General features: G+C 39.9%; 1 protein-coding gene across 4 annotated transcripts in view; it reads right to left on the reverse strand.

Annotated features, from left to right (window-relative positions):
• TARBP1 (TAR (HIV-1) RNA binding protein 1) overlaps positions 1-26,840 on the reverse strand; it is a 65,853-nt gene that overhangs the window by 14,334 nt on the left and 24,679 nt on the right. For all 4 annotated transcript variants that reach the window (XR_008717132.1, XM_055588513.1, XM_055588523.1 and 1 more), the window contains exons 12-22: positions 25,983-26,155; positions 14,570-14,667; positions 11,553-11,714; positions 7,168-7,352; positions 6,208-6,469; positions 5,913-6,101; positions 4,379-4,560; positions 3,826-3,897; positions 2,425-2,545; positions 1,577-1,687; positions 779-928 (exon numbers count right to left, since the gene is read on the reverse strand). Coding sequence is in view for 3 of the 4 variants with exons in the window: in XM_055588513.1 (XP_055444488.1) it covers positions 779-928; positions 1,577-1,687; positions 2,425-2,545; positions 3,826-3,897; positions 4,379-4,560; positions 5,913-6,101; positions 6,208-6,469; positions 7,168-7,352; positions 11,553-11,714; positions 14,570-14,667; positions 25,983-26,155 (1,705 nt within the window). In the remaining variant the exon portion in view is untranslated. The remainder of the gene's footprint in view (positions 1-778; positions 929-1,576; positions 1,688-2,424; positions 2,546-3,825; positions 3,898-4,378; positions 4,561-5,912; positions 6,102-6,207; positions 6,470-7,167; positions 7,353-11,552; positions 11,715-14,569; positions 14,668-25,982; positions 26,156-26,840) is intronic.

A 26,840-nucleotide genomic window follows, 5' to 3' on the forward strand; every position in this document is an offset into this window, starting at 1 on the left:
TTCCTCACACTCATGCCCTAACCCAGACCCTCCCCAGACTGGGGGCTTGGTCATGCATCTGCTCTGGGCTGATGAGCCACAGGAAAGCAGGATGTGATCAGAGGCCAGGGGAGCGTGAGAACACCGAGACGCATCCTCCTGAAATGCTCATTCTTGGAACCTTGTGCACCAGAGACAGGTCTGGCCTCCCAGCTGGAGACATGCTGAGAGAGCAGTGCCTGGCACCTCGGCTGGCCCCATGACTGCGGCCGAAGTGAAAACACATGGGGGAAGAAGCCATTTGCAGTCCCCAGCCCAGCAGACACCACATGCAGAATCACCCAGCCTGGCATAACCAGGAAAAACAGTAGATAGATGGTTACAGGAAAGGAATGAGCAGCTCAGCATCATTACCAACAAGGGATGAGAAATCATTTGGTTAAGGAGAGACTGTGTATAGAAGGGAGACTCATCATTCTTATCTCTAAGATCAAATAAAGACACTGCTCAGTAAATAAAAATATAGAAGGCACCTATTTCCCACATGTTTTAATAACAGAAGCCTTTTCCATCTTTGTTTCATTGGAATAGAAAAGCTCTCAAATAAAAATTATACTCTACTCAAGATAAATGCCAGACCTTTCTGTCTCCTAAATTAATTCAAATCCTGCAAACACAATTTAGGGTGTCAGTATATTAGGGGCAGGGCAATGGAAAAAATCTATAAAGTGAAACAATCTCCCAACATAGGCCAAATCTTTTTTCATTTAAAAAACACGAAAACAATTCCTCTACTTACATAAGAAAAGCAGTTCCAGAACTTCGGAAGAAATTGAGGGAATTTATGAAGAATCAGTATAATAATCCATTCTATAAAATATTTTATGGATGCCTGATTATTGATGAAGCCAGCCTGGAAAATCTTGTCAATAATTTTATTCAAGAAATTCTGAGAAAAATAAAGTTGACAAATTAAACTGTTATCATTATTAATTTTAAAATTTGAGCTATAATTAACATATAACAAGGGGAAGGTTTACAGAATGTTGATGCAATGCATTTATTTACCGCAGTATGACCATCTAGCTAATGCCTCTATCCTGTCACATAATAATTTCTTTTTTTGTGATGGGAACAATTCAAATCTAGTGTCTTATCAATTTGGAAATGGCTATTAATATTTTTTTTGGCCATGCTGCATGGGTTGTGGGATCTCAGTTCCCTGAACAGGGATTAAATCCAGGCCACAGCAGTGAAAATCTGAAGTCCTAACCTCTGTGAATGACTATTAATTTTAATTAAGAAACAGTCACTATTTAAAAAAAAAAACAGCTTAAAGTTTTATTGTGGCATAAATATATGTTAAAATGTTATAATAAAATACTAATGGAAAAATATATTAAGTGGGACCATTTAAATCAGTTTCCAATTTACTTCCATGACACCTGTCTTAATATTCTATTAAAAAACTTCTGAATAACTTTAAGAACTGAAATACCTATTTTAAGCAGCTTACTTTCTCAGTTTTAAAGAAGCATATAACAGGTTCCATATGAAAACATTATGCTTAGAGGTACAAATATACTTAATGTTATACCTGATCAAATTTGGGGAAAAGTACAAGCAGAATCTGCCATATTCGGTTTTTCACTCTGTGTTGTTGAGAGTTGACATAGTATCGAGTTCTTGATTTGGACACCAGTTCATCCTGGGAGGGAGGGAGGGAGGGATCAGTGTTAAACTATCTACTGAATCTGTAATGAAAACAAAATCAATGACAACTTCAAGTTTAAAAGGTATAAACTGGGCATAGGAGCCTATTATTTGAAAGGTAGAAGGATAAAAAAGACACTTTCTTATGACACTTTTTATTTTTTCTTATGATATTTTTTAAAGTTTCCTTTCAAAACAATGCATTTACCTACTTTTGTTTTTTTTTAACTTATCTTCTTTTAAAATTAGAAAAGGAACCACACACCTGTGCTTAATATGAAAAGTACTTGGAAATGTCCTTCTCTCTCCTCGTGCCCAGTTAGGGGAAGTGTGGGGCCACGTGGGTGAGAAGAGACTGAGATGTTAGCCATACACTGAAAGTGAAAGGGTTAGTTGCTTAGTCGTGTCCGACTCTTTGCGACCCCGTGGACTGTAACCCGCCAGGCTCTTCTGTCCATGGGGTTCTCCAGGCCCCTTGACTATGTAAGTCTGGAAAAAGGGGACCTGCACTGTGACGCAAACAGCACTAAGACAGGAGTAAATGAACAGGTGAGGGCAACACTGGACGCAGCAGAAGCGCAGCAGCGAGCCCTTCTGCGTCATCAGAGCCCTCTCCTGCTTTAATGGTCCGTTTTGCCTAAACTCAGTCAAATGCTACATTTACTTTTGCTATGTCACTGCCAGTGCTTTAAGTAAGTTAAGATACTTAAAGGTAAAACAAAGCATATTTACTTTATCCAATAGCTTGATTGCAAGATCTTCCATAAACAACTTATGAGACATATTTGAGCCATCTAATAAACACAGGAATTTGACAGCACAAATTCTCACATAATGGTCTTCTCTTTTGGTACTAAAATATATAAAATGATAGATGATGTTAATACATCTTCAAAATTTAAAAAAAAAAACATGTAAGATGTTAGTTTTGAAATATCAAAACTTTAAGTAGCTTCATATTTAATGACAATTTAGGATAAACATTTAGGATAAATTTAAATTTAGGATAGACAGTGGAAGATAAACAAAATGCATCAACAGGAGCACCTGTACAAAACGTCTGGAAGAACCCAAATTTACCCAGACTTCTGGTAAAACGATGCACACACTGATACTGGGTCAATAATATCTTGTCTGTGGACAAAAGAGATCGCAGCTCATGACACGGCTCCTGGAGGACCACAGACACCTCCTGCCCAGAGGCCAGAATGCACATCAGCATCATGCTGTTCTCACTGTGTGCTGTGAATTCATGTCTCTAAGTGAATGGCAAACTCAGGGAGCACTGTGTGTGCTGAGCAGCCCAGCATTTTCAGTATCCAAATGTGGAAAGATAGATTTACTGAAATTGTTAGTAAGCATTTCCAAGTCCATTAAAACTGTTATAATGTAAACAAGTGTTATTTTAAATTAACTATGCCTGTGTAGTAGAAATCAAAATATTTTGGAACCATCAACTGAAAAATTTTATTTATTGTTATACTAAAGCAGCCAAGAAAACAAAAAATTAAGACAATGAGCAATGACAAATGTATATATTTAATGAAGAGTGGCAGACAGTTTAAAACACAGGTATGGCTCTCAGAATAATTAACACGTTTGGTAACTAGACACAATTATCATTTATTGTCCTAAACTCTAAACTCACGACAATACTATTTATAAACACCTACACACACACAGTTTTGAAAATTATTTGAGAAAATAAAAACTTTTTAAAAACCTCAATGATTTCAGCAGTTAGATCATAGGTTTATCCCAGACATCAAAAGTTTAGAGTCTATTTCAACTAGCTTTATTTTTGCGTGAGCATAGGGACTGTTAGATAGTGATTTTTAACCAAAAAAAAATAAACTTGTGCTCTGATGATCAATCTTCCACCCAGAAAAAGAAGAGGAATAGGGATTGTATGCTTCCCATAGTTATTTCCTTATTTATGCTGGACTTCTGCACTAATTTTTAAGTTTATCAAATTTCAGTAAACAGTGACAGATCTGAAGAAAATATATTAGCAAGGGAATATAATTTCTAACAATTGTGAAGGCTCATGCAATATCTTACACAGAATATCTCTCATATGTTATATTTTGAATATTCCATTTGTATCAAGATGTGAAGACCCACCACACTTACTTTTCAATAACAACATTTGCTGCACACTCATGTCCAAGATTTTCTATGAACGTCTGTACATCCTGAATAAGTCTTTCCATAAAAAACATGCAATAAAGAACAAGTTTTAGAGGAAAAAAGTTAAAGTCCCAAATAAAAAGTTAAGTAATAGTTTTCTAATTGAAAATCTTAATATAAAGGCACTGCTGCTGCTGCTAAGTCGCTTCAGTCGTGTCTGGCTCTGTGCGACCCCATAGACGGCAGCCCACCAGGCTCCCCCCATCCCTGGGATTCTCCAGGCAAGAACACTGGAATGGGTTGCCATTGCCTTCTCCAATGCATGAAAGTGAAAAGTGAAAGTGAAGTTGCTCAGTCGTGTCCGACTCTTTGTGACCCCATGAACTGCAGCCCACCAGGCTTCTCCATCCATGGGAAAATCTCCATCCATGGGATTTTCCAGGCAAGAGTACTGGAGTGGGGTGCCATTGCCTTCTCTGCTAATATAAAGGCACAATTCTACCCAAATAGATACTTAATATAAAAAATTACGAGAGGCTGCAATGGCACGTTTTACCTTTGATCACGCCGAAACACGGTTCCAAATACACATGCCTCGAGGACAAGCTCACTGTAATTTTTAGCGATTGATAGAGACACATTTGAAGCAGAAACTACCCAAGATCTGCAGCAGTAACTTATCAGTATATTGAAGACTCCAGTTTTTATAGCAGACATTTCAATTATCCTGTACATAATCTGGAATGAAATACAACAGTTACTTTATCATTTGACCAGGTTTTTTCTTTTTAATCTGTGTTGCCAAAACTTGTTACTTGAATGGCTTCAAATGATAGTTTCAACATAACCATATATAGTCTAAAAAATTAAAAACTCTTTATCGTTTGAAAGATGAAAACCAATCACAGAATGCTAATTTTTCATTTCTGAATACTAAAAGTAAATGTTATTCATACTGATTTCACCCAGAACTTTCCCAGAGGAACAATTGTCCAAAGTGAATAGAATGAAAGGCAGAAGAAACACCTCACCCTTGACATGTTCAGTTTTCTTTCCACTTGCCGGAGGCTTCCCTTTCCCCAAAGCAGAAGAAGCCACCATGCCTGAGTGTGTACCGTGCGGCAGGAGAGGACAGAGGCGGCACAGTGGCGGCAGGGCAATACACAGACTTATTTTCCATCGGCCCCTCTGGATCGGGAGTGTATGTGCATTCCGGGCATGATGCAGTCCCATTGCCTATGTCCCCTCCTGTGCATCAGTGATTGTAAACACAGATGGCTCCAGAAACCAGAAAGACCTTTCAATAAGGTTATATTCAAAACAATATTTCTTTGTGCGAGAAAAGCAATGGCACAGTTTCACTGACAAATGGCACCTGAATTTGCCCTCAGGGTCCAGAAGAAACCACGCCGCGGTTGGGGTGAAGCAGCAGAAAGGGTGTGCCCACCTGGATGAGTCAAATACCAGGCAACACCCAGCCACTGCTCTCATGTAGAAATGACCAGGGCTGGCCAATCATGCAATTTTCCAAGAGAAGAAGAAATAGAGATTTTTGTGCAAATTTCCCAATTCTTAAAAGCTGGCAACTATTTAAAATCTTTTAATTTGATTAGATGAACCAAATTATTTGGAAGGCAGATATGGTGCATGGGCTACCATTTTGCAGCTACTCCTTTACATCCAGCAGATTTTCTTGTTCTTACTTATGACACTAAAAGAGGTTCAAAATATTTACTGACTGAATGAAAAAGTAACAACAAACTAATATGGAGTTACAAATATACCTCTCCTCTTCCTCATGTGCTATACGCTACATAAATTAAAATGAAAACAAAAAGTTCCCTCTTTTCTCTAAAGTAATTAGATTCATGGAAACTGAAAGTAGAGTGGTGGCTTGCCAGGGGCGTGGGGGGAGGGATGGAAGGGGGAGATGTTTAACAGGACAGAGGTTCAGTCCCACAGATGAGAACGTTCTCAGGATCTGTCACAGCTATGTAAATAAAGTTAACGCAACTGAAAAACAGGACACCTGAAAACGCTTAAGATGCCAAATCCTATGGGTGTGTTCACCTCAATTTTTAAAAAGTTACCTCTTTTATTTTGAAATATGCCTGGCCCTTGATTTTCGCAGCGATGGTAAGAACTTTAGGATCAAAAACAAACTGAACAAAAGCTTTAAAATTAGTCCAGAATATCAGCTGAGTGTTGCTTAAAGAGGCTATGATTTTCCATGCCATGTCAAAAGATTCTATGCAGAGTGATTCAGAGGTGGTCAGAAGCTGGTAGGGGAAAATAAAAAGAAAGAAACACATGATTTATCACAATTTCAGAAACTGATGTCTGTTCCAATGGTTATTCTTCAATTTATGTCTCACTATATCTTACCTCGGGAACCAAAATTTTCATACAATGGAACACAGGTAAGACTTGCTCAGAAGGAAGAACTGTGAGGGCTTCCAGTGCAGACTGCAAAGTCCTTACTGCCATTGGAATAGCGGGTAGAGTGGGTTCCAGAATTTCACCCTCTGAAGCTGGTATAAGGGTGTGACATTTTCTCAACAAGAAAGAGAGGCAGACCCACTGATCATGAATATATTGTGCCGCTATTTTCCCCCATCCTTGGGAAGATGATGACTCTTCAAAAAAACTGAGACAAAAAAGTCAAGTCACAAACCCCATCCTTCCTTAGGTCTGTCTCAATTTCTTTTGCATGTAGTAGTACACTATCCTTACAAGCTGCTGCTGCTGCTGCTGCTGCGTCACTTCAGTCGTGTCCGACTCTGAGACGCAAGAGACGGCAGCCCACCAGGCTCCCCCGTCCCTGGGATTCTCCAGGCAAGAACACTGGAGTGGGTTGCCATTTCCTTCTCCAATGCAGGAAAGTGAAAAGCGAAAGTGAAGTCGCTCAGTCGTGTCCGACTCTTAGTGACCCCATGGACTGCAGCCCTCCAGGCTTCTCCGCCCATGGGATTTTCCAGGCAAGACTACTGGAGTGGGCAAGGGGAGAAATTAAATAGCCATTATTAAATTATTCTGTCTACCAAAGAACAAGGAAACCGCAGAAAACTCAATTTCCTAACTACTCTGAAAGCAGGTGTTTTCACTCACTTTAAATGATTCACTGAAAAGTAAATGCAGAACAATTAATGGGTTTCCAGTAATAGAGATAAATAATACGATAATATATTATCATCTGAATGAAGCCTGTTCTCAAAGCTTAAATAATTCTTTAAGTAAGGGTGAGCGACCACTAATTACCTCAATGACTGAGACAAAAGTAGATTTTTAAACATTAGCAAAAAGAAGCCTTTAGTGTACATGCTGCTGTCCAAGTGGTGAACATACCTGCTCTCCTCCTCCGTGTGGGGCTTCTGCAGAGTTTGATTGAGCTGGAGTGATGAGATGAACGTTTCTGGGGGACCCACATCCAGAGAGTCCAGCTGTAGCTCTGGCTTCTGGCTGACCTCACACACCATGGCCAAGGCAGCCATGCTAACGGCTCTCTGAATCTGTCTACCCAGTGTGGGCTCCTAGGAAGGAAATGGGACAACCTTTTGTAACCAGTACGGACGTGAATTCCAGTCTGCCGGAATCTCATGCCCACCTTTTCTGCTTGGTGCCTGCTGCTGAATATCAGAGGAAAGCAAAGGAAATCCAACATACGTCACTTGGTTGTACCATTTCTGTACAAACTGGTGGTGAACAAACAAAGTGGTAATAAAAATTCAGCAGTGTGTGAACTGAGAACTTCCAGATATACAAGCTGGATTTAGAAAAGGCAGAGGAATCAAGAGAGCAAATGACCAACATCTGCTGGATTATAGAAAAAACAAGGGAATTCCAGAAAAACATCTACTTCTGCTTCATTGACTATGCTATAAAGCCTTTGACTGTGTGGATCACAACAAACTGTGGAAAATTCTTCAAGAGATGGGAATACCAGACCACCTTTCCTGTCTCACAAGAAACCTGTATGCAGGACAAGAAGCAACAATTAGAACCAGACATGGAACAACAGACTGGGTCAAAATTGGAAAAGGAGTACCTCAAGGCTGTATATTGTCATTCTGTTTATTTAACTTATCATGCAGAGTACATCATTCAAAGTGCCAGGCTGGATGATTCACAAGCTGGAATCAAGATTGCAGGGAGAAATATCAACAACCTCAGATATGCAGATGATATCACTTTAAAGGCAGGAAAGTGAAGAAGAACTAAAGAGCTTCTAGAAAAAGGTGAAAGAGGAGGGTGAAAAAGTTGGCTTAAAACCCAACTTTCAAAAAATGAAGATCATGACATCCAGTGACGTCACTTCATGGCAAATAGATGGGAAAAAAGTGGAAACAATGACAGATTTTATTTTCTTGGGCTCCAAAATCATTGCGGACAGTGACTGCAGCCACAAAATGAAGACACTTGCTCTTTGGAAGGAAAGCTATGACAAACCTAGACAGCATATTAAAAAGCAGAGACACCACTTTGTTGACAAAGGTCCACACAGTCAAAGCTATGAATTTTTCCAGTAGTCATGTACGGATGTGAGGGTTGGATCATAAAGAAGGTTGAGCACCAAAGAACTGATGCTTTTGAACTGTAGTGCTGGAGAAGACTCTTGAGAGTCCCTTGGACAGCAAGATCAAACCAGTCTAAAGGAAATCAACCCTGAATATTCACTGAAAGGACCGATGCTGACGCTGAAGCTCTAATACTTTGGCCCCCTGATGCGAAGAGCCGACTCACTGGAAAAGACCCTGATGCTGAGAAAGAATGAAGGCAAGAGGAGAAGGGGGAGACAGAGGATGAGATGGTTGGATGGCATCACTGACTCAATGGACATGAGTTTGAGCAAAGTCAGGGAGATAGTGAAGGATAGGGAAGCCTGGTGTGCTGCAGTTCATGGCGTCACAAAGAGTCAGACACACGTTAGTGACTGAACAACAACGACGACAACAATTCAGTAATTCACACTGAAAGACAGTTCGGATACAACTTTCCTATGAGTGAGTCTTATTTCAACTGTTTGGCTGAACTAGAATTAAAAGCAAAAGGTGGGGGGACTTCCCTGGCTGCACAGCAGTTAAGATTCTGCACTCCCACTGTAGGGGCACAGGTTTGATCCCTGGTCAGGGAACTAAGAAGCCGCATGCCACATGGTGCTGCCAAAAAAAAAAAGAGAGAGAGAGACATCCATTCATTTAAAAAGGAAAAAACCAGGCTCCTTGCACATACATACACAATTCCCTCAGTCAGCTGTATTCTGCTTTTGGCAAGGTGACGCAGCACAGCAGTTATTGCTAAGAGCTGGATTCATGAACCGCACAGCCTGGGTCTGAACCCTGACTGCGCACTTACCAGCTGACTGTGGACACGCTCCACACCTTGGTTTACTCTCCTATACAGCGGCGACAGTAACAGAATCTACTTCACAGAATTATTGTGAAAATTAAATAAACTGGTTATTTCACATAAAGCGCTTGGAACTCTACATGTAGGAGCTCAAAGGAAGGAGACCAAGATAGCCTGGCTTTGTACGTACAGTGAGAAAATCAATCTCTAACCAGAAGTGCAGGCAAGAACCTGGACAGGTTCTTTGAGAGATCAAAGCTGTTCTCCCCAATACTGTCCACCACTAACACCTCTACAGAAAGGAACCCTGTAGTACTTATTCCATCCCACACCTGCCCCTGCCACCCCCAAAGTAAACTGAGTATCTCTACAGATCAATTTTACTCAGCAACACCGCCAATACAGGAAATAAAATTCAGGGTTACTTTTGAGTTGCATAATATGGGCTCTATTAACCTTCATGTAATTCAGTGAATCACTAAAGAAAGCAAGCCAATCTTTAAAAATCACTGAGGTCTGGTTCACGGTTCTGGTCCACATTCAGAACTCACAATGTCCCTTCATTACACTAATATGCAGTGGATAGGATACTGAAGGATTAATCAGCCCTCCTTATAATTTTCTTCTAGGACACTTCTTGAAAACTACTTCAAAAATTAGATTATTAAAGGAATTCAGGAGCTATTTTAATTAGCAGCCCAGACTGGACTATGATTCAGCTCCACTTTAAAACACCCTTACCATGTGTTAATTGCAAAGAGCTAACATTTATTGATGACTTTCCATGTGCCAGGTACTGTTCTAAAGGTTTACCATTAATGAGCTAGCTTTAATGTTCACAGCAACCCTATAACCCTCATTTTGCAGGTGCAGTAAATGAAGCACAGAGAGGTTAAGTAAGTTCCCCAAGGTCACACAGCTGGTAAGGATAAAGCCAGGATTCATAACCAGGAAGTCTAATTCTAAAGCCTGTGCTCATAACCACTACATCTTATTATGTCATGTTAAGAAATGCCTCTAGGTACTAAAATCTAATGGAGAAGACATACACACATAAATTATTCCAAAAACAAGTAAAATGGAAATAAGTACAAAAATGAAGGCATAAAAAGCAATAGATAATTGAAGGAAAGCATGAGACACCAATCCAAGGCCTTTAAGAGAAAATGTAATTTGAGCTGGTACATTAAGGATGGACCAGCTACTGGCAAGTGTATGTTGAAGGGACGGCATTCTCAGCGGAAGGACCAAACACAGGGGAGGCCCAGATGAGGCAGGATGCGGCGTGTGCTGGCCTAGCAGGAATGCAGCACGGGTGTCCTGTGGGAAGGAAGGGGAGAGGCTATGCACGACTAGGCTAGAAAATGAGGGAGAAGGCTAGGTATGGAGGCTCCGACACCACACCGCTGCATGTGGACACCTTAAAGTGTCCCTGACGGGTACCTGGGAAAAAGACCTAGTGAAAATCCACTCAAATGATTTTAAGACTGACTGAAGTCATTTCATGGCAAACAGATGGGGAAACAATGGAAACAGTAAGAGACTTTATTTTTCTGGGCTCCAAAATCACTGTAGATGGTGACTGCAGCCATGAAATTAAAAGACACTTACTCCTTGGAAGGAAAGTTATGACCAACCTAGACAGCATATTAAAAAGCAGAGACATTACTTTGCCAACAAAGGTCCATCTAGTCAAGACTATGGTTTTTCCAGTAGTCATGTATGGATGTGAGAGTTGGACTATAAAGAAAGCTGAGTGCAGAAGAATTGATGCTTTTGAACTGTGGTGTTGGAGAAGACTCTTGAGAGTCCCTTGGACTGCGAGGAGATCCAACCAGCCCATCCTAAAGGAGATCAGTCCTGGGTGTTCATTGGAAGGACTGATGTTGAAGTTGAAACTCCAATAATACTTTGGCCACCTGATGCAAAGAGCTGACTCATTGGAAAAGACCCTGATGCTGGGAAAGATTGAGGGCAGGAGGAGAAGGGGACAACAGAGGATGAGACGGTTGGATGGCATCACCGACTCAATGGACATGGGTTTGGGTGGACTCTGGGAGTTGGTGATGGACAGGGAGGCCTGGTGTGCTGCAGTTCATGGGGTTGCAAAGAGTCAGACACGACCAAGTGACTGAACTGAACTGAACACCATATCTTTGCTATATACCTATTATGACAGGAGTTGTTCTATTATTATAATGTAATGTCATATATTATGACAGGAGTCTTAATCTTCATCAAATATTATGAACAAAGGGTATTATTTTCAAAATTAAATTTTGGCAGATGCTTTTTGTGTATCAAAATATTGTCTAATAGTCAAGTATGTATTCCATGCATGCCTTATTCAACATAACTATAAGCCTTGAAGCAAAGAGGATTACCTGCCCATGGTCCATCTCCTGAAGATGCCGAATGGATGCATTTTTCAAAGGAGAAATAAGTCTCCAAATAGGGTTGCCTCTTTTCCACCCAACATTCAAGTGGAGATTTATAAGCTCAGTTAACACCATCAGGTACAAATGGCAACGATCCAGATCTGAAACCTAAGACACACAATAAAACACTTAACAAGCAGGGTCCACGATTTTCACAAAACCAGGAGAGTTCAGACAGGAAAGAAATTAAGTTTACCTAAAAGTACTGAAAGATGGCACTGAAGAGGGGAGAAATCACCTCCTCCAAGAAGCCTTCCATCAACTCCCCAGGCAGAGCTGAGCACACCCTCCTCTGTGCTTAGACAGTGACTCTGCATTCAGCACACTTACAGCACACATCACGGCTCACTCAGCACGCAGCTGGCTCCCCACCTTGATTATGAGCAGCCTGGAAGGCACGCTGGCCACCCACTCCAGTACTCTTGTCAGGAGAATCCCATGGACGGAGGAGTCTGGAGGGCTACAGTCCGTACAGTCGCAGAGCAGGGCATGACTGAAGAGACTTAGCATGGATGGCAGGAACTAAGCCTCCCAGACTGTGTGTGTGCTAAGTTGCTTAGTCGTGTTTGACTTTTTTGTGACCCCATGGACTGTAGCCCACCAGGCTCCTCGGTCCACAGGATTCTCCAGGCAAGAATACTAGAGTGGGTTGCCATTTCCTACTCCAGGGGATCTTCCCGAGCCAGGGATCGAACCCACGTCTTTTAAGTCTCCTGCATTGGCAGGCGGGTTCTTTACCACTAGTGCCACCGGGGAAGCCCAACACACACACACACAGCCTGGGATGCACAGCTCTGCCCTCCATGCTAACCGAGCATAAATAATCACAATAACAACTATAGCAACTGCCATTTCCTTTGCTTTCGGCACTTGTAACACTCCATTCTTACAAGGAATGGTCCCTGTTCCACTTGCCTAAGAAGACAACTAAGTTCAGAGAGGTCAAACAACCTCCCCAGCATCTCAGAGCTAGTAAGCAGGGCAACAGAATTAAATGCACTTCTAAACTCCTACACATAGGCAGACTGGGTTCAGTCTAGCTCTGTGACCTATGACAAGAGACCTAATCTCTTTGGGCCTCAGATTCCTTAATTGTAAACTGGGGAGGGTGTTATCGCTCCATCACAAGGTTTTGGTTTGGAAGAATTAAGTGAGAGAAAGCATGCTGACGAGATGGGCCCTGAGCGGTGGCCTTGATTGCTATTACAGTGCCAAGTGCTAGGATACAATGCAGAGAGAAGTGACAACTCCAGGGCGTGGTGACAGACGAGCGATGGATAAAGGTACCAGGGAGGGTTCCCAAGTCTTAGGCTTAAAGAAGCCTGTTGGATCACACACATCCACTGAGAAGTGAACCTAGGGGCCTGGGGGAGGATGGATAACCTCCCATAGGAATAAGAGGTTCCATTCCAAACACTGTTGTGTGGAAAGTCCAGCTCAAGGTATCCAACAGCAGTTGGCTGAATGGCATTCAGCCAGAAGGACAGGCAGAGGTGGACACGGGTGTGAGGGTGCCTGGCATAACTGAACTTGGGTATGCAGATGAGGTCACCTAGACAGGAGGAAATGAGCAAAGAAGGGACCCAAACCCCGCCTGAAAAACTGACTTTTACGGCTACACATCAGAGAACGGACATTTGTGGGAGAGCCTGTTGTTAAATATTGACTATCATGCTGCTGAGGGGAAGGAAAGTGGGGAAGAGACTTTTATTAAACTATAATAAGTTATCAAACAAATGCACTTAATTGGGAATTCTAATTCCAAATGTATTACAGAGTGGATTTATACAGTAATTTAAAGTTATTTTGGAAATGAGTTCACTTTTTAAAATCTGAAAGACAAAATCACAATAACTTTGCCCTTTCTAAAGCTATTTTTAGCTTCAGACCCCAAACAAACAAAAATATTATTTCTGTCCCTCCTTGGGGACAAGGAGGTTCACTATACTTTTGTGTACGTCTGAAAACTTCTATAATAAAATGGAAGAGTAATACTGATAACAATAAAGTGACAGGGGAACAAAATATGAAAAGTTACTTCTTTATTAAATGTCTTCTTGGAAATTCAGGTGTAGCAAAACTACTGTTAATAATGGTTGAATAAGAAAAATGCTAAAGATAAACACACTCCCCTCCAGAGGAGTTTGTTCCTTGTCTTATCAAAATATCTCAGGTTTTTTGGTATAAAACTTGCCTTTTTGTATTTTCACACCTGCTTATCGGCTATCAAACAAATGTCCTTAATTGGATGTTCTAATAAAAGTTGTTAAAATAAGTATGCTTTCTCACTCTGTTGACAATGTAATGATTGTAACTGTTTCAACATCTGCCCTAGAGAATGTCAAACCCTCCCAAATTAAGAATTATAGGCATTTCTATAAAATTAATATTTTCAAAATATTCCTGAAGAAAAGGAGAAAACTTTATAATTTTTTTTTCAGATGTTCTAGAAAGAACAATTATGCAGTGAGCACAGACAAAGAGGATACCTATCTTCACAGAGCATCTTCTTCACCTCAGACTGGTTGTTCCCAAGTCTAACTTCATTTGAAGATCACATACAGACATAAAAATATATTATGTGTACTGACACCCAGTCCCATCCCAAACCTGCCAAGTCAGAATCTCTGGTTCCTGGGGCCAAATACACATTGACTATGCTAAGTTCTTCAAATATGTTATATCATTTGGTATTCTCTAAATTCTAGGAAGCAGATATCTTATCTCCACTTTGCAGATGAGGAAACTGAGGCTCAGAAAAGCTATATGATTTTCCTAGGATCAGTTACATCGATTGAACTGGAACTAGGAGACTCTAAAGCTTCAATTTTTTCTGCCCCCCAAGGCCACTTTTCAAGAAAATATCACATTAATTTTTCCTTTCAACTTAATACAGTGCCTGCCAGTCAGTAATCACTCAAAATACTGATGAAAAGACTGAAGTTACTAAAGTAAATACTTACAGTACTTAGTTCATTCATAGTAAGTCGTCTGAGAATAAATTCAGAAATGCTCTCTGTAGTAGACATGATACAGTTCTGAAGAAGAGTAAATACCTCATCTGTATGGAGGGAAAAAAGCAACTAAAATTACAGAAATAAGTTATTTGGTACAATGCATCTCATATATTCTAGCAAAAGTTCAACTCTGTTAGGTATATGTGTGACTCACTTACCAAAAATGAATTCTGATAATGTAACAGTCGGGATATCTACAATTAATCTTAAAAACCATTGAAGAGCTTCAGTTCTGGATAAGATGCAGCAAAGGTACACTGCCCTCTCTCACTGAATTCAGCTACAAAGCCTGGACAGGATATCTAAAACAGTCATGTGAAGACTCCAAAGTCAAAAGCAGCAGATGGATTTAGCAAGTAATAACCCTGAACAGTGGTGAGTTTGCTTTGGTCCCGCTGTAGACTGGACCCTCTGATGGAGGAGCAGTCACGAAGGTGGGCAGCAGACTGAGCCCCCACTTTCTGGTCAGGAAATTAAAAAGGAGAAACTCAGAGAACTAGACAGTGAGTAGTTAGGAGATTTCAAAGACGGACGTGATCAGGAAAATAGTCCCAGCAAGTGGTGTATGGAGGGTGGCTAGGCTCAGCCCTGAACTGCTGGCCCTGGATATGATGCTACTCAGAAGGTCAACCACGTTCAGCACTGAAGAGACAACCACATAGGTGCCAGCCTTGCCGCTGGATGCAGCACTCGGGGCACAGGTCAAGGCAGCACTGCAGAAGGCTTGAAAGCAAAACTGACCATCCATCAGCACCCATAGAAGCTGGAGCAACAGAAACTGAAGCCTGAACCAAGCCAGTCTGGCTGACCGCCACACAAACGTATCAACACTGTCCACAGGGCTAAACAAGATCCAGAGTCTCATAACACAATATTCAAAAGATCTAGGATACAATCCAAAATGACTGGGTAGATAAAGTATGAGGAAATTCCTAGCTCATATGGGAAAAGAATCTACAAACGACGACACCAAGATGACAGTGATGTTAGAATAATCTGACAAAGACTTTAGAGCAGCTATTAAAACATGCCTCAACACTCAACACTTATTCTTGAAATGAATGGAAAAACAGAAAGTCTCACCAGATAAATAGAAGACTTATACACAAACCAAATAGAAATTTTATAATTCAAAGTACAATAACTGAAAATTTTAAAACTCACTGGATGGGATCAATAACAGAAAAGAAACGTAAAGGAAAATTATCAGTGAACTTGAAAACAGATCAGTAAAATATGCAAATTGGGAGATGCCCTGGTGGTCCAGCGATTAGGACTCCACACTTCTGCTGCAGGGGACACAGGTTCAGTTCCCGGTCAGGGAACTAAAATCCTGCACGGCATGTGCAGCATGGCCAGGTTTAAAAAAAAAAAAAAAAGGCAATCTGACATGGTACAGCCAAGCTCCCCAAAACTGAAAACAAAGACATAGTACTGAGTGCACAGAGAAACATCTTACCACCTGGGAAGAAAAGGGTGTGAATGATTACAGAGTTCTAATGAGAAACCGTGGAGGTCAGAAACAAAGGGAATGTTTTTAAATTGCTGAAGAAAAGACGTAGCAAACCAGAATTTCATATTCAGCAAAAATATTCTCCAGAAGACAAAATAAAAACATTTTCAGATGGAGGGAAATTAAGAGAATTCATTGCTGACACACTTGCCTCCAAAGAAATATTAAAAGACATTTTTCAAACAAAAGGTATACAGTGCCACAGGAAAACATGGAATGTCAAGGATGAAACAGCAAAAAAATTTTAAATGGGTAAATACAAGAGACTATTTCCTTGAGTCTTTAAAATGTGTTTGATGGTTAAGAGCAAAAAATACAACATTGTCTGGTACTGATTTTAACAAATGTAGGTATAAGACAACTATAATAAATGAAGGAGAAGAGGTTAAGGGACCTATAAAGTAGTAACATTTCTACATGAACTTCAAGTTGGTAAAATGTTAATTCTAAGCTGACTGTAAAAATGTATGTACATCATAATCCCCAAGGCAATCACACAAAAAACTTTGGACATTTAGGAAAAAACACAAAAGATAATGAAAATGGAAGACAAAACAATGTTCAGACTCAAAAGAAGCCAGAAGAGGGAAGAAAGAAATGAAAAACAGGAAAATAAACAGAATACAAAAAATGACAGCTCTAAAACCAAATATGTAAATAATTACATTAAATGCAAATAGTTTTGGAGAAGGCACTGGCACCCCACTCCAATACTTTTGCCTGGAAAATCCCATGGATGGAGGAGCCTGGAAGGCTGCAGTCCATGGGGTCGCTAAGAGTCGGACACGACTGAGCGACTTCACTTTCACTTTTCCCTTTCATGCACTGGAGAAGGAAATGGCAACCCACTCCAGTGTTCTTGCCTGGAGAATCCCAGGGACGGGGGAGCCTGGTGGGCTGTCATCTATGGGGTCGCACAGAGTCGGACACGACTGAAGCGACTTAGCAGCAGCAGCAGCAGCAAATAGTTTAGACCAAATAAAAGACACAGACTGTCAGAAGAGACAAAGTATCAAGCTCCAACTATATGCTGTCCATAAGAAATTCACTTTAAATATAATGTTCATTAAATAGGCTAAAAGTACAAAGCCAGAAAAAAAAAGTACTATGCAAATTCTAATTAAAAGAAAGTAAAAGTGGTTATACTACTATCAGACAAAGTAGGCTTCAGAGTGAAGAAAACAATCAGGGATAAAAAGGGACATTACATAATGATAAAAGAGTCAACTCCCAAGAAAAAGCACAACGTACCTAACAACAGACCTTCAAAATACATAAAGCAAAGCTGGCAGTAGTAAAAGGAGAAAGAGACAAATCCAAAATTATAGTTGGAGTTCAACACTCCTAAATTCCAAGAATATAAAACTGAAAAACATGAAACTCCTGGATATAATTGACATCTATAGAACACCACACCCAATAATAGCGGAATATACATTCTTTCCAAGTGTACATGGAACATAGTCTGAAATAAACCATACCCTAACAAAATAACAATTTTTAAAAGCTGAAATTGTACTACGTGTGCTCTCTTGACTAGAACAGAATTAAAACAAAAAGCAATAACAGAAAGATAACAGGAAAATCTCCAAATACATTTCTAAATTCATGGGTAAAAGAGAAAGTCTTAAAAAAAAATTCTCAACTAAAGATACAACATACCAAAATTTGTGGGATGCAGAAAATACAAAACTAAAGAAAATCCACAGCATTCGATGTCATTTTAAAAAAGAAGATCTAAAATCATAATCTAAGCTTCTGCCTTAACTTCAGCAAAAGGCAAAATAAACCAAAAGCAAGCAGAAAGATGCAAACAACAGAAATCAATGAAATTGAAGAGAGAAAAATCAACAGAGAAAAATCAATGAAACCAAAAGCTGCTTCTCTGAAAAGGTCAATACTGCTGCTGCTAAGTCGCTTCAGTCGTGTCCGACTCTGTGCGACCCCATAGATGGCAGCCCACCAGGCTCCCCTGTCCCTGGGATTCTCCAGGCAAGAACACTGGAGTGGGTTGCCATTTCCTTCAACGCATGAAAGGGAAAAGTGAAAGTGAAGTCGCTCAGTCGAGTCTGACTCTTCGCGGTACTAGCCAGTCTTAAAGAGAAGAGAGAGGGGATCACCACCACCACTGTCAGGAGTTACAAATGAATCACTTCAGACCCCAGATTCTAAAGAAATTTAAAGGATAAACCATGAAAAACCCTACAAATGTAACTGTCCTCATTCACAAATGACATCACTGTCTACAAAAAAATCCCAAGGATCTTAAAAAAAAACTACTTCAACTAATAAGTACACTTCAGCAAGGCTGCAGGATTCAGGTCAACACACAAAAATTAATCACATTTCTGTATACTAGCAAAGCCCAATTCAAAACCAAAAATTAAAAAATATATCATTTACAATAATCTTTCCCCCAGAGATATGTTACATAAATCTAACAAAACCTGCACAGGATATTGATGCTGAAGACTTAAAAAAAAAACTCTTGATGAAAGAAATAAAAGACAGCCTAAATAAACTGGGAGATAAACCATATTCATGAATTATAAGCCTCAATAAAGAAAGCAATTCTCAAAAAAAAAACTGATCTTGATATTCAATTCAGCTCCAATCAATTCCAGTAGGATTTTTTTTTTGTAAATACAGACAAGCTGATTATAAAGTTTATATTGAAAGACAAAGGCACTAGAAGAGCTCGAAATACTTTTTGACAAAAAAGAATAAATTTGAAAGAATCACACTACCTATTTAAAGACTTACTGTAAATCTACAGTAACCAAAATAGCACAGTATTGGTAAAGGGACAAAAATAAAGATCAATAAAACAAGCCAGAAATAGATTCACAGAAACATGGCCAATTGTTTTTAAACAATTTTACTGAGCTATAAATGGCATATTTTACAATTCACCCATTAAGAATGTGTACTTCAATGGTGTTCACTACAGTCAGAGATATGTACAACCATCACCAGTCAATTTTAGAACATTTTCATCACCGCAGAGAGAAAAGCCCATCCCCTTGAGCCACCACCCCATAACCCTCCTCCTCTGCCCGCCCTAAGCAGTCACTGATATACTGTCTGTCTATCTAGATTTGCCTGTTCTGGATGCTTCATGTAAATGGAATCACATATTACATGGCATTTCGCAATTGACTTCTTTCACTTAATATTTTCAAGATTCATCCATGTGTCAGTACTTCTGTGTTCCTTTTTACAGTTACATATTGCTTATCTATTCATGCGTCCATCTATTTTGGGTCGTTTCCACCACAGCCAATTAATTTTTGACAATTCAACAAAGAAAAGGAAATCTCATCAACAAATAATCTGGAGTAACTGAAAACTCATAGGCAAAAAACAAACCTCAACCTCACCTCCCACCTTAACAAATTACCTCTGCTTACACCCTAGATCTAAGAATTAAAAAACTGTAAAACAGAGGGTTCCCTGGTGGCTCAGTGGTAAAGAAGCTGCCTCCCGATGGAGGAGACAGGGACTGATCCCTGACCTGGGAAGATCCCACACGCTAAGCCTGTACCACGACTACTGAGCCTGTGCTCGAGAGCTTGTGCTCCACAGAAGCCCGGGCACTGCAACTGGAGAGCAGGCCCTGCCTGCTGCAACCAGGGAAAAAGCCATGCAGCAATGAAGGCCGAGCACGGCCAAAAAGAAACAAATAAAATTATGTAATAAACTGGACTTCATCAAAAGAAAAACTTCTGTTCTACAAAAGATCCTGTTAAGAGAGTGAAAAAGAAAAACTCCAGATTTGGGAAAAATATTTTTAAATCACATATTCAACAAAAGACCTGTATCTATTAATAGAATATATAACAAACTCTCCTTATTATATACAAGATTATGAAAACAACTCAATTTAAAACTAGGCAAAAGATTTAAATAGGTATTTAGCAAAATGCTGCATCTATCACTCACAGATAAATTTTTAAAGAGATTACACACCGCATTAAAAATCACAGATTAATTTTAAACATTCATGTTACCTAATAAAGACAGCCCTATTATGGCCTCTGAACCATCTCACAGATGAGTCACTTGCCAGTTTAAGCAGCCACCAGCAAACAGCCCGGAATTAACGTTTTTTTATGAACCCAGAAAATGACTGATGAATACGGTAAGAACAGAAAACTCCTGTCTCCTATAATCTCTGCCTTTTATTTCTCAACTCATATCTCAAACTTAGCATAAAAAAATATCTACTTTTCTCAGATTCATTCAAACCAATTAGACTGAAAGAAAGTTAATTTGAGATTACAAGGGAAGGTTTAGGGCTTGAAGAAGAGAGAACAAAGTGACATGAAGAAGTTGGTGCTATTCATGTTTCCAGTGTTCTCATCACTGTTACCATCGTGTTTCCTATCAGTTACCACAGGACTCAAGAACCTCTCACTTAGACCCCCAGTCACTGCCACATCCTCAAATTTAACACTGCATCTCTGGGGTAGCACAGAGTCGGACACGACTGAAGCGACTTAGCAGCAGCAGCAGCACAATATACAAACTGTGCACAGGTTCAGAATGATGTTTAGGGTATAACTGATAGTCACAACCTGAGTCCCAAAAGCAGTACCTAAATTGATCAAAAAGCTAGCTCAGTCAAAATCATGATACTTCATACTCATGAGGACAGCCACTATCAAAAATAAGAAAAATAAAAGATAACAAGTGTTACCGAGGATGTGGAGGAATTAGAGCCTTGTGCATCACCAACTGGAATTCTAAATGGTACAGCCACTATGAAAAACACGTGGTTCCTCAAAAACTTAAACACAAAGGGAATTCCCTGGCTGTCCAGTGGTTAGGACTTGGAGCTTTCACTGCTGGGGCCCAGGTTCAATCCCTGGTCAGGGAACTAAGATCCCACAGGCCTCACATCCAGTCAAAAAAAAAAAAAAAATTAAACACAGAATTACCATGATTTTAGAGGAACTGAAGAGCCTCTTGTTGAAAGTGAAAGCTTTACGAGTGAAAAAGCTGGCTTAAAACTCAACATTCAAAAAACTAAGATCATGGCATCCGGTCCCATCACTTCACAGCAAATAGGTGGGAAACAACGGAAACAGTGAGAGACTTTATTTTCTCAGGCTCCTAAGTCACTGCAGATGGTAACTGCTGCCATGAAATTAAAAGACGCTCGCTCCTTGGAAGAAAAGCTATGACAAACCTAGACAGCATATTAAAAAGCAGAGACATTACTTTGCCAACAAAGGTCCATCTAGTCAAAGCTATGGTTTTTCCAGTAGACTTGTATGGATGTGAGAGTTGTACCATAAAGAAAGCTGAGTGCCAAAGAACTGATGCTTTTGAACTGTGGTGTTGAAGAAGACTCTTGAGAGTCCCTTGGATTATAAGGAGATCAAACTAGTCAATGCTAAAGGAAATCAGTCCTGGGTGTTCACTGGAAGGACTGAAGCTGAAGCTGAAGTTCCAATACTTTGGTCACCTGATGCGAAGAACTGACTCACTGGAAAAGACCCTGATGCTGGGAAAGACTGAAGGCAGGAGAACGGGACAATAGAGGATGAGATGGTTGGACGGCATCACCGACTTGATGGACATGAGTCTGGGTAAGTTCCAAGAGTTGGTGATGGACAAGGAAGCCTGGAGTGCTGCAATCCATGGGGTCGCAAAGAGTCAGACACAACTGAGAATTACCCTATGACCCAGCAGTTCCACTTCTGGGTATGTACCCCAAAGAACTGAAAGCAAGGACTTGAACAGACACTTGTACATTAATGTTCAGAGCAGCATTATTTGAATAGTCAAAAAATGGAAACAATCTAAACGTCCACCAAGAGATGAATGGATAAACAAAGCATGGCACACACATACAACAGAGTACTGTTCATCCTTAAAAGTGAATGACATTCTGATACAGGCTACAGCATGAATGAACCTTTTGAACATACTAATGTTAAGCGAAATAAGCCTGACATAAAAGGCTAAGTATTGTATGATTCCACTTAGAACAGTCAAATTCCCAGAGACAGAAATTCCTGGTGTTGCCAGGGGCTGGGAGGGAAGATTGGGATGGGGAGTGATTATCTAGCAGGTACAGAGATTTGGCTGGGAAGATGAAAAAGTCCTGGAGGTGTGCTCTGGTGATGGTTGCACAACACTGCGCATACACTTAAAAAGGTTTAAAGTGTACATTTTGTTACATATATTTTACCACAATTTAAAAACTAATTTAGGAAGAAAAGTTCCAAGAGACACAAAAGATCAAAGCCTGAAAACAAAAGCAACTCAGGAAAAAGTAACACTCAGCAAAGAGGATCATATCCACTATTGTGACAAATTCAGCCTGTAGTTAGGACAGAAGTGTGATGAGGTCAGTTACTTGGCCCTGAAAGTGAAAGTGGAGAGTGAAAAAGTTGGCTTAAAGCTCAACATTCAGAAAACGAAGGTCATGGCATCCGGTCACATCACTTCACGGGAAATAGATGGGGAAACAGTGGAAACAGTGTCAGACTTTATTTTTCTGGGCTCCAAAATCACTGCAGATGGTGACTGCAGCCATGAAATTAAAAGACGCTTACTCCTTGGAAGGAAAGTTATGACCAACCTAGGTAGCATATTCAAAAGCAGAGACATCACTTTGCCAACAAAGGTTCGTCTAGTCAAGGCTATGGTTTTTCCAGTAGTCATGTATGGATGTGAGAGTTGGACTGTGAAGAAGGCTGAGTGCCGAAGAATTGATGCTTTTGAACTGTGATGTTGGAGAAGACTCTTGAGAGTCCCTTGGACTGCAAGGAGATCCAACTAGTCCATTCTGAAGGAGATCAGCCCTGGGATTTCTTTGGAAGGAATGATGCTAAAGCTGAAACTCCAGTACTTTGGCCACCTCATGCAAAGAGTTGACTCATTGGAAAAGACTCTGATGCTGGGAGGGATTGGAGGCAGGAGGAGAAGGGGACGACAGAGGATGAGATGGCTGGATGGCATCACTGACTCGATGGACATGAGTCTGAGTGAACTCCGGGAGTTGGTTGGAGGCCTGGAGTGCTGCGATTCATGGGGTCGCAAAGAGTCGGACACGACTGAGCGACTGAACTGAATTGAACTGAATGCAGTGTAACAAGGGGAGAATTACAATCTGAGTAATGGTATGTTTCCTCAAATATAAAAATAAACATTGTACAGTTACTGTGAATAAAAAAAAAATAACCATCGGAACATCATTTATTTAGAGCTTTAAGCTGACAGACAGCAGAGACCATTTCACCAAGGTTATTAATTAGGTTTTAGTTTATTTTGAACATTTTAAGACATCTTTTGGGGGAGTTTTAAGTAAAATGGGTTTTCCCACATAAGCCGCTATGGCTCATAAGTAGGTGAAAATGTGTCTGCATTTCCCAGGAGTGTGTTTTAATGTTACACATTTCACAGCAGATCCAGGCTTCGCCAAGGTCTGCTGCAGAATGTGCTGAAGCATGGGAAATTCAAGTTTTGCTTTTTGGAACTTTCTAGAATTTTTTGCCCTGAATATTTTCAGTCTATAGTTGGTTTAACCCATAAATATGGAGGGCTGACTTCACCTCGTCATTTCTGACTTTACCATTATGTGTTCATTTATCCTAGGACTTGCAGTTAGTTGCTAGATTATTTGCTAGATCTATTTTAATTAAATAGGTCTAAATGAGCAGATGTAAGATAGTATACATAGGACAGATAAATAAGGTCCTATTGTATAGCACAAAGAACTACATTCAGTGAAAGTGAAGTCGCTCAGTCGTGTTCAACTCTGCAACCCCTTGGACTGCAGCCCACCAGACTCCTCCATCCATGGGATTCCCCAGGCAAGAATAGTGGCCTGGGTAGCCATTTCCTTCTCCAGGGGATCTTCCTGACCCAGGGATTGAACCCGGGTCTCCCGCATTGTAGGCAGACACTTTACCGTCTAAACCACCACCATAATGAAAAAGAGTATTTTAAAAAAGCAAGTGTGTGTGTGTGTGTGTGTGTGTGTGTGTGTGTGTGTATAAACTGACTTTGCTGTACAGTAGAAATGAATACACATTGTAAATCAACTAGACTTCAATTAAAAATAAAGTTAACTAAACTAACATGTTTTGCCAGTTATCTGGAAGTCAACTACTACCAAAACTAAATGTGGATTTCCTTGGCTCTTACTCACAGTATAATAAAAGAGATACACGAGGAGCGATGGGAACTTATATTCTGCAAGTGAGAACACAAACTATGTACACAACTACTCGGAAAAATAATTTTGTACTATCTTAAAAGCTGAATACACACATACCCTAAGAACCACTCATTTTGGTCTTGGGGGTACATACACTGGAGAGACACACACAAGCTAGAAGAGACATGTAGACAAGTGTTCAAATCAGTACTGTACACAATAGCAGTAAACTAAATGCGATCCAGCATCCAGCAATATGAGAACACTTGACTGTGGTGTCATCACACAGCAGAAGGTAACACCACTGGGAAAATGAGGAGGTATTTATATGAAAGGACATGGATTAATCTTAGAAGAACGCTAAGTGAAAAAAGTTACAGAAGACTTCTTACAGTAGAGTACCATTTCTATAAAGCTTAAAAGCAGGAAAATGAGATAATATACTGTGAGAAAATTGATTTATGTGGTAAAACCACTTTTGAAGTATATGGAAGTGACACAGATAAAAACCAAAATTAAGGGGGCAAAAGGCAGAGACTGAGCAGTTATGGGCAAATTCCTTCTCAGCAACAGATGCCATGGTGGTGCATTCAGGGATGTGTAATTATTTTGCATCATAATTTATATACAACTATCTCATATTCTTGCGTGTACCAAATATCCCAATAATTTTCCAAAAGGCACCCGTGACCCAGTCCTGCGCTTGAGGGTACTGAGTCAAGTGCTTTCAACAGTCAAGATGTGTCAAACGAACACAAGTTTATGCCCTTAAAGGAGTAAGATCTTATAAAAAGTTACTGCTGTGTGCACAGCATTTGGCTCTGCTATCATTATCAAAAGTATCAGAACTTGGCCACTAGCTTTTATAATATTTCACAAGTCTATATGAAAATCTAACCTTTCAACATTATCCTCCAGTTTAACCTGATACCAAAGCTTCTCTAGAATATTCTTTCCCAAATGGAAAATTTCTAAAATTCCAAATGAAATTGATCAGAAATATTGGGAACCAAGGCTTACCCACTGATTATTCTAATATCTAATGTCCATGGGTTTTGAAATACCGTTTTACATAAATCTTAGTTTAAGGAAGGAAGAAAGTGCTCAGTGCTTCCATCTACCAACAATGTACTTCCTGGATGAAGTATTTTCTACACAGAGGTGCTTAAGGACACGTGTGCCTGTGTGCTCAGTCGTCTCTGACTCTCTGTGACCCCACGGGCTGTAGCCCTGCACGCTCCTCTGTGCACAAGTAATTATAAAATTATTGCTATTCTCATGCTTTAGTTTACTTTCTGTAACCTGTTACACAGTGTCAATTAGAAATGGATCTTGGCTTAGAACATATATGAAATAGTGATCATTTTCAATAGTCTGGAAATCAATGAGAACCTATAGAAACAAACAGACAAAACAAGTAAAAGCAAGTGAAACCATATTCCATCAATATGGAATCAACAGTGCACAACGAATGCAAATACTGAAATGTCAGCTCCGGATGGGCAGTCTGCTCCTTCGACGCTGCCTCCCCAGCACCACGCAGCAAATATTTGCTGAATGTATGAGGCTAAAGATAAAGGTCAGGAATTTCTTCTCGTTCTGAGTACCGACGATATACCCTGAGTACCAATGATAGACGTGGCCAAACACCAACATAAACTATTGATCCTCACCATCTTGGGTACCGGAACCTTTCAACAAGCAAGTGTGCAGTAACTTCAACAGCAACTGCAGGCATCGGTCAGTTTTCAGCAAGGGCATGTAGGCATTTGTACCAAACTTCTCAAGGGCATCCAGGAGAGGATCTAAGAATATCCTTAATACATTCTGTGTCCTCCGCTTTTCACTAGACATTAAAAGACATGCCCAAATCAAGCATTTCAAAAGCATAAAGAAACTGTCTTCCACCTACAATTTTGGTTAGCTAAAGATTCCACTGGACGGAATTATTCTTAAGGACGACATGTTAGGACAGGGCTTTCCACTCATGCTTTCTCAGTAAGTGCAGCAATTCACTGGAGAAGAAAGCACAAGGAACAATACATGTCCTTGGTTTTGGGCAGAAGTATGAACAAAATCCTAGATCCAATTTATCAGCAAATTAAAATGCTGAGACCTTGCTTCCATATTTCAGAAAAAAAACAAAACAAATATATACTAGTCAAGGAAATGAGACATGTTAACAACAAAATATAAAGAACTAAAGATTTGTGAAAAACTGTTATAACCAACTTTAGTACTGAAACTTTGTCTAGAAAAGAGATTTATATTATATGCAAAGACACTACCTAAGGAAGCTGCTTTTTGCAATAATTATAATCTGGTGACAATCTGCTTATATTTCTCAAAATATAAATGGGACTATTATCATTATTACTTTTTTTTTTAATTTACATATTTTATAAAGGGGTAAAATCCAGTAACTGTCTTTACTTAATCATATGCTAGGACATTACAACCCATCCTTCTAATATTCTTATACAAAACCAGTGATTTGTGCATACATAGTTGTGTTTTTAACTTCTAAAGTT

The sequence above is a fragment of the Bubalus kerabau genome, chromosome 1 (genome assembly GCF_029407905.1).
Source record: "Bubalus kerabau isolate K-KA32 ecotype Philippines breed swamp buffalo chromosome 1, PCC_UOA_SB_1v2, whole genome shotgun sequence".
Classification (NCBI taxonomy): domain Eukaryota; kingdom Metazoa; phylum Chordata; class Mammalia; order Artiodactyla; family Bovidae; genus Bubalus; species Bubalus kerabau.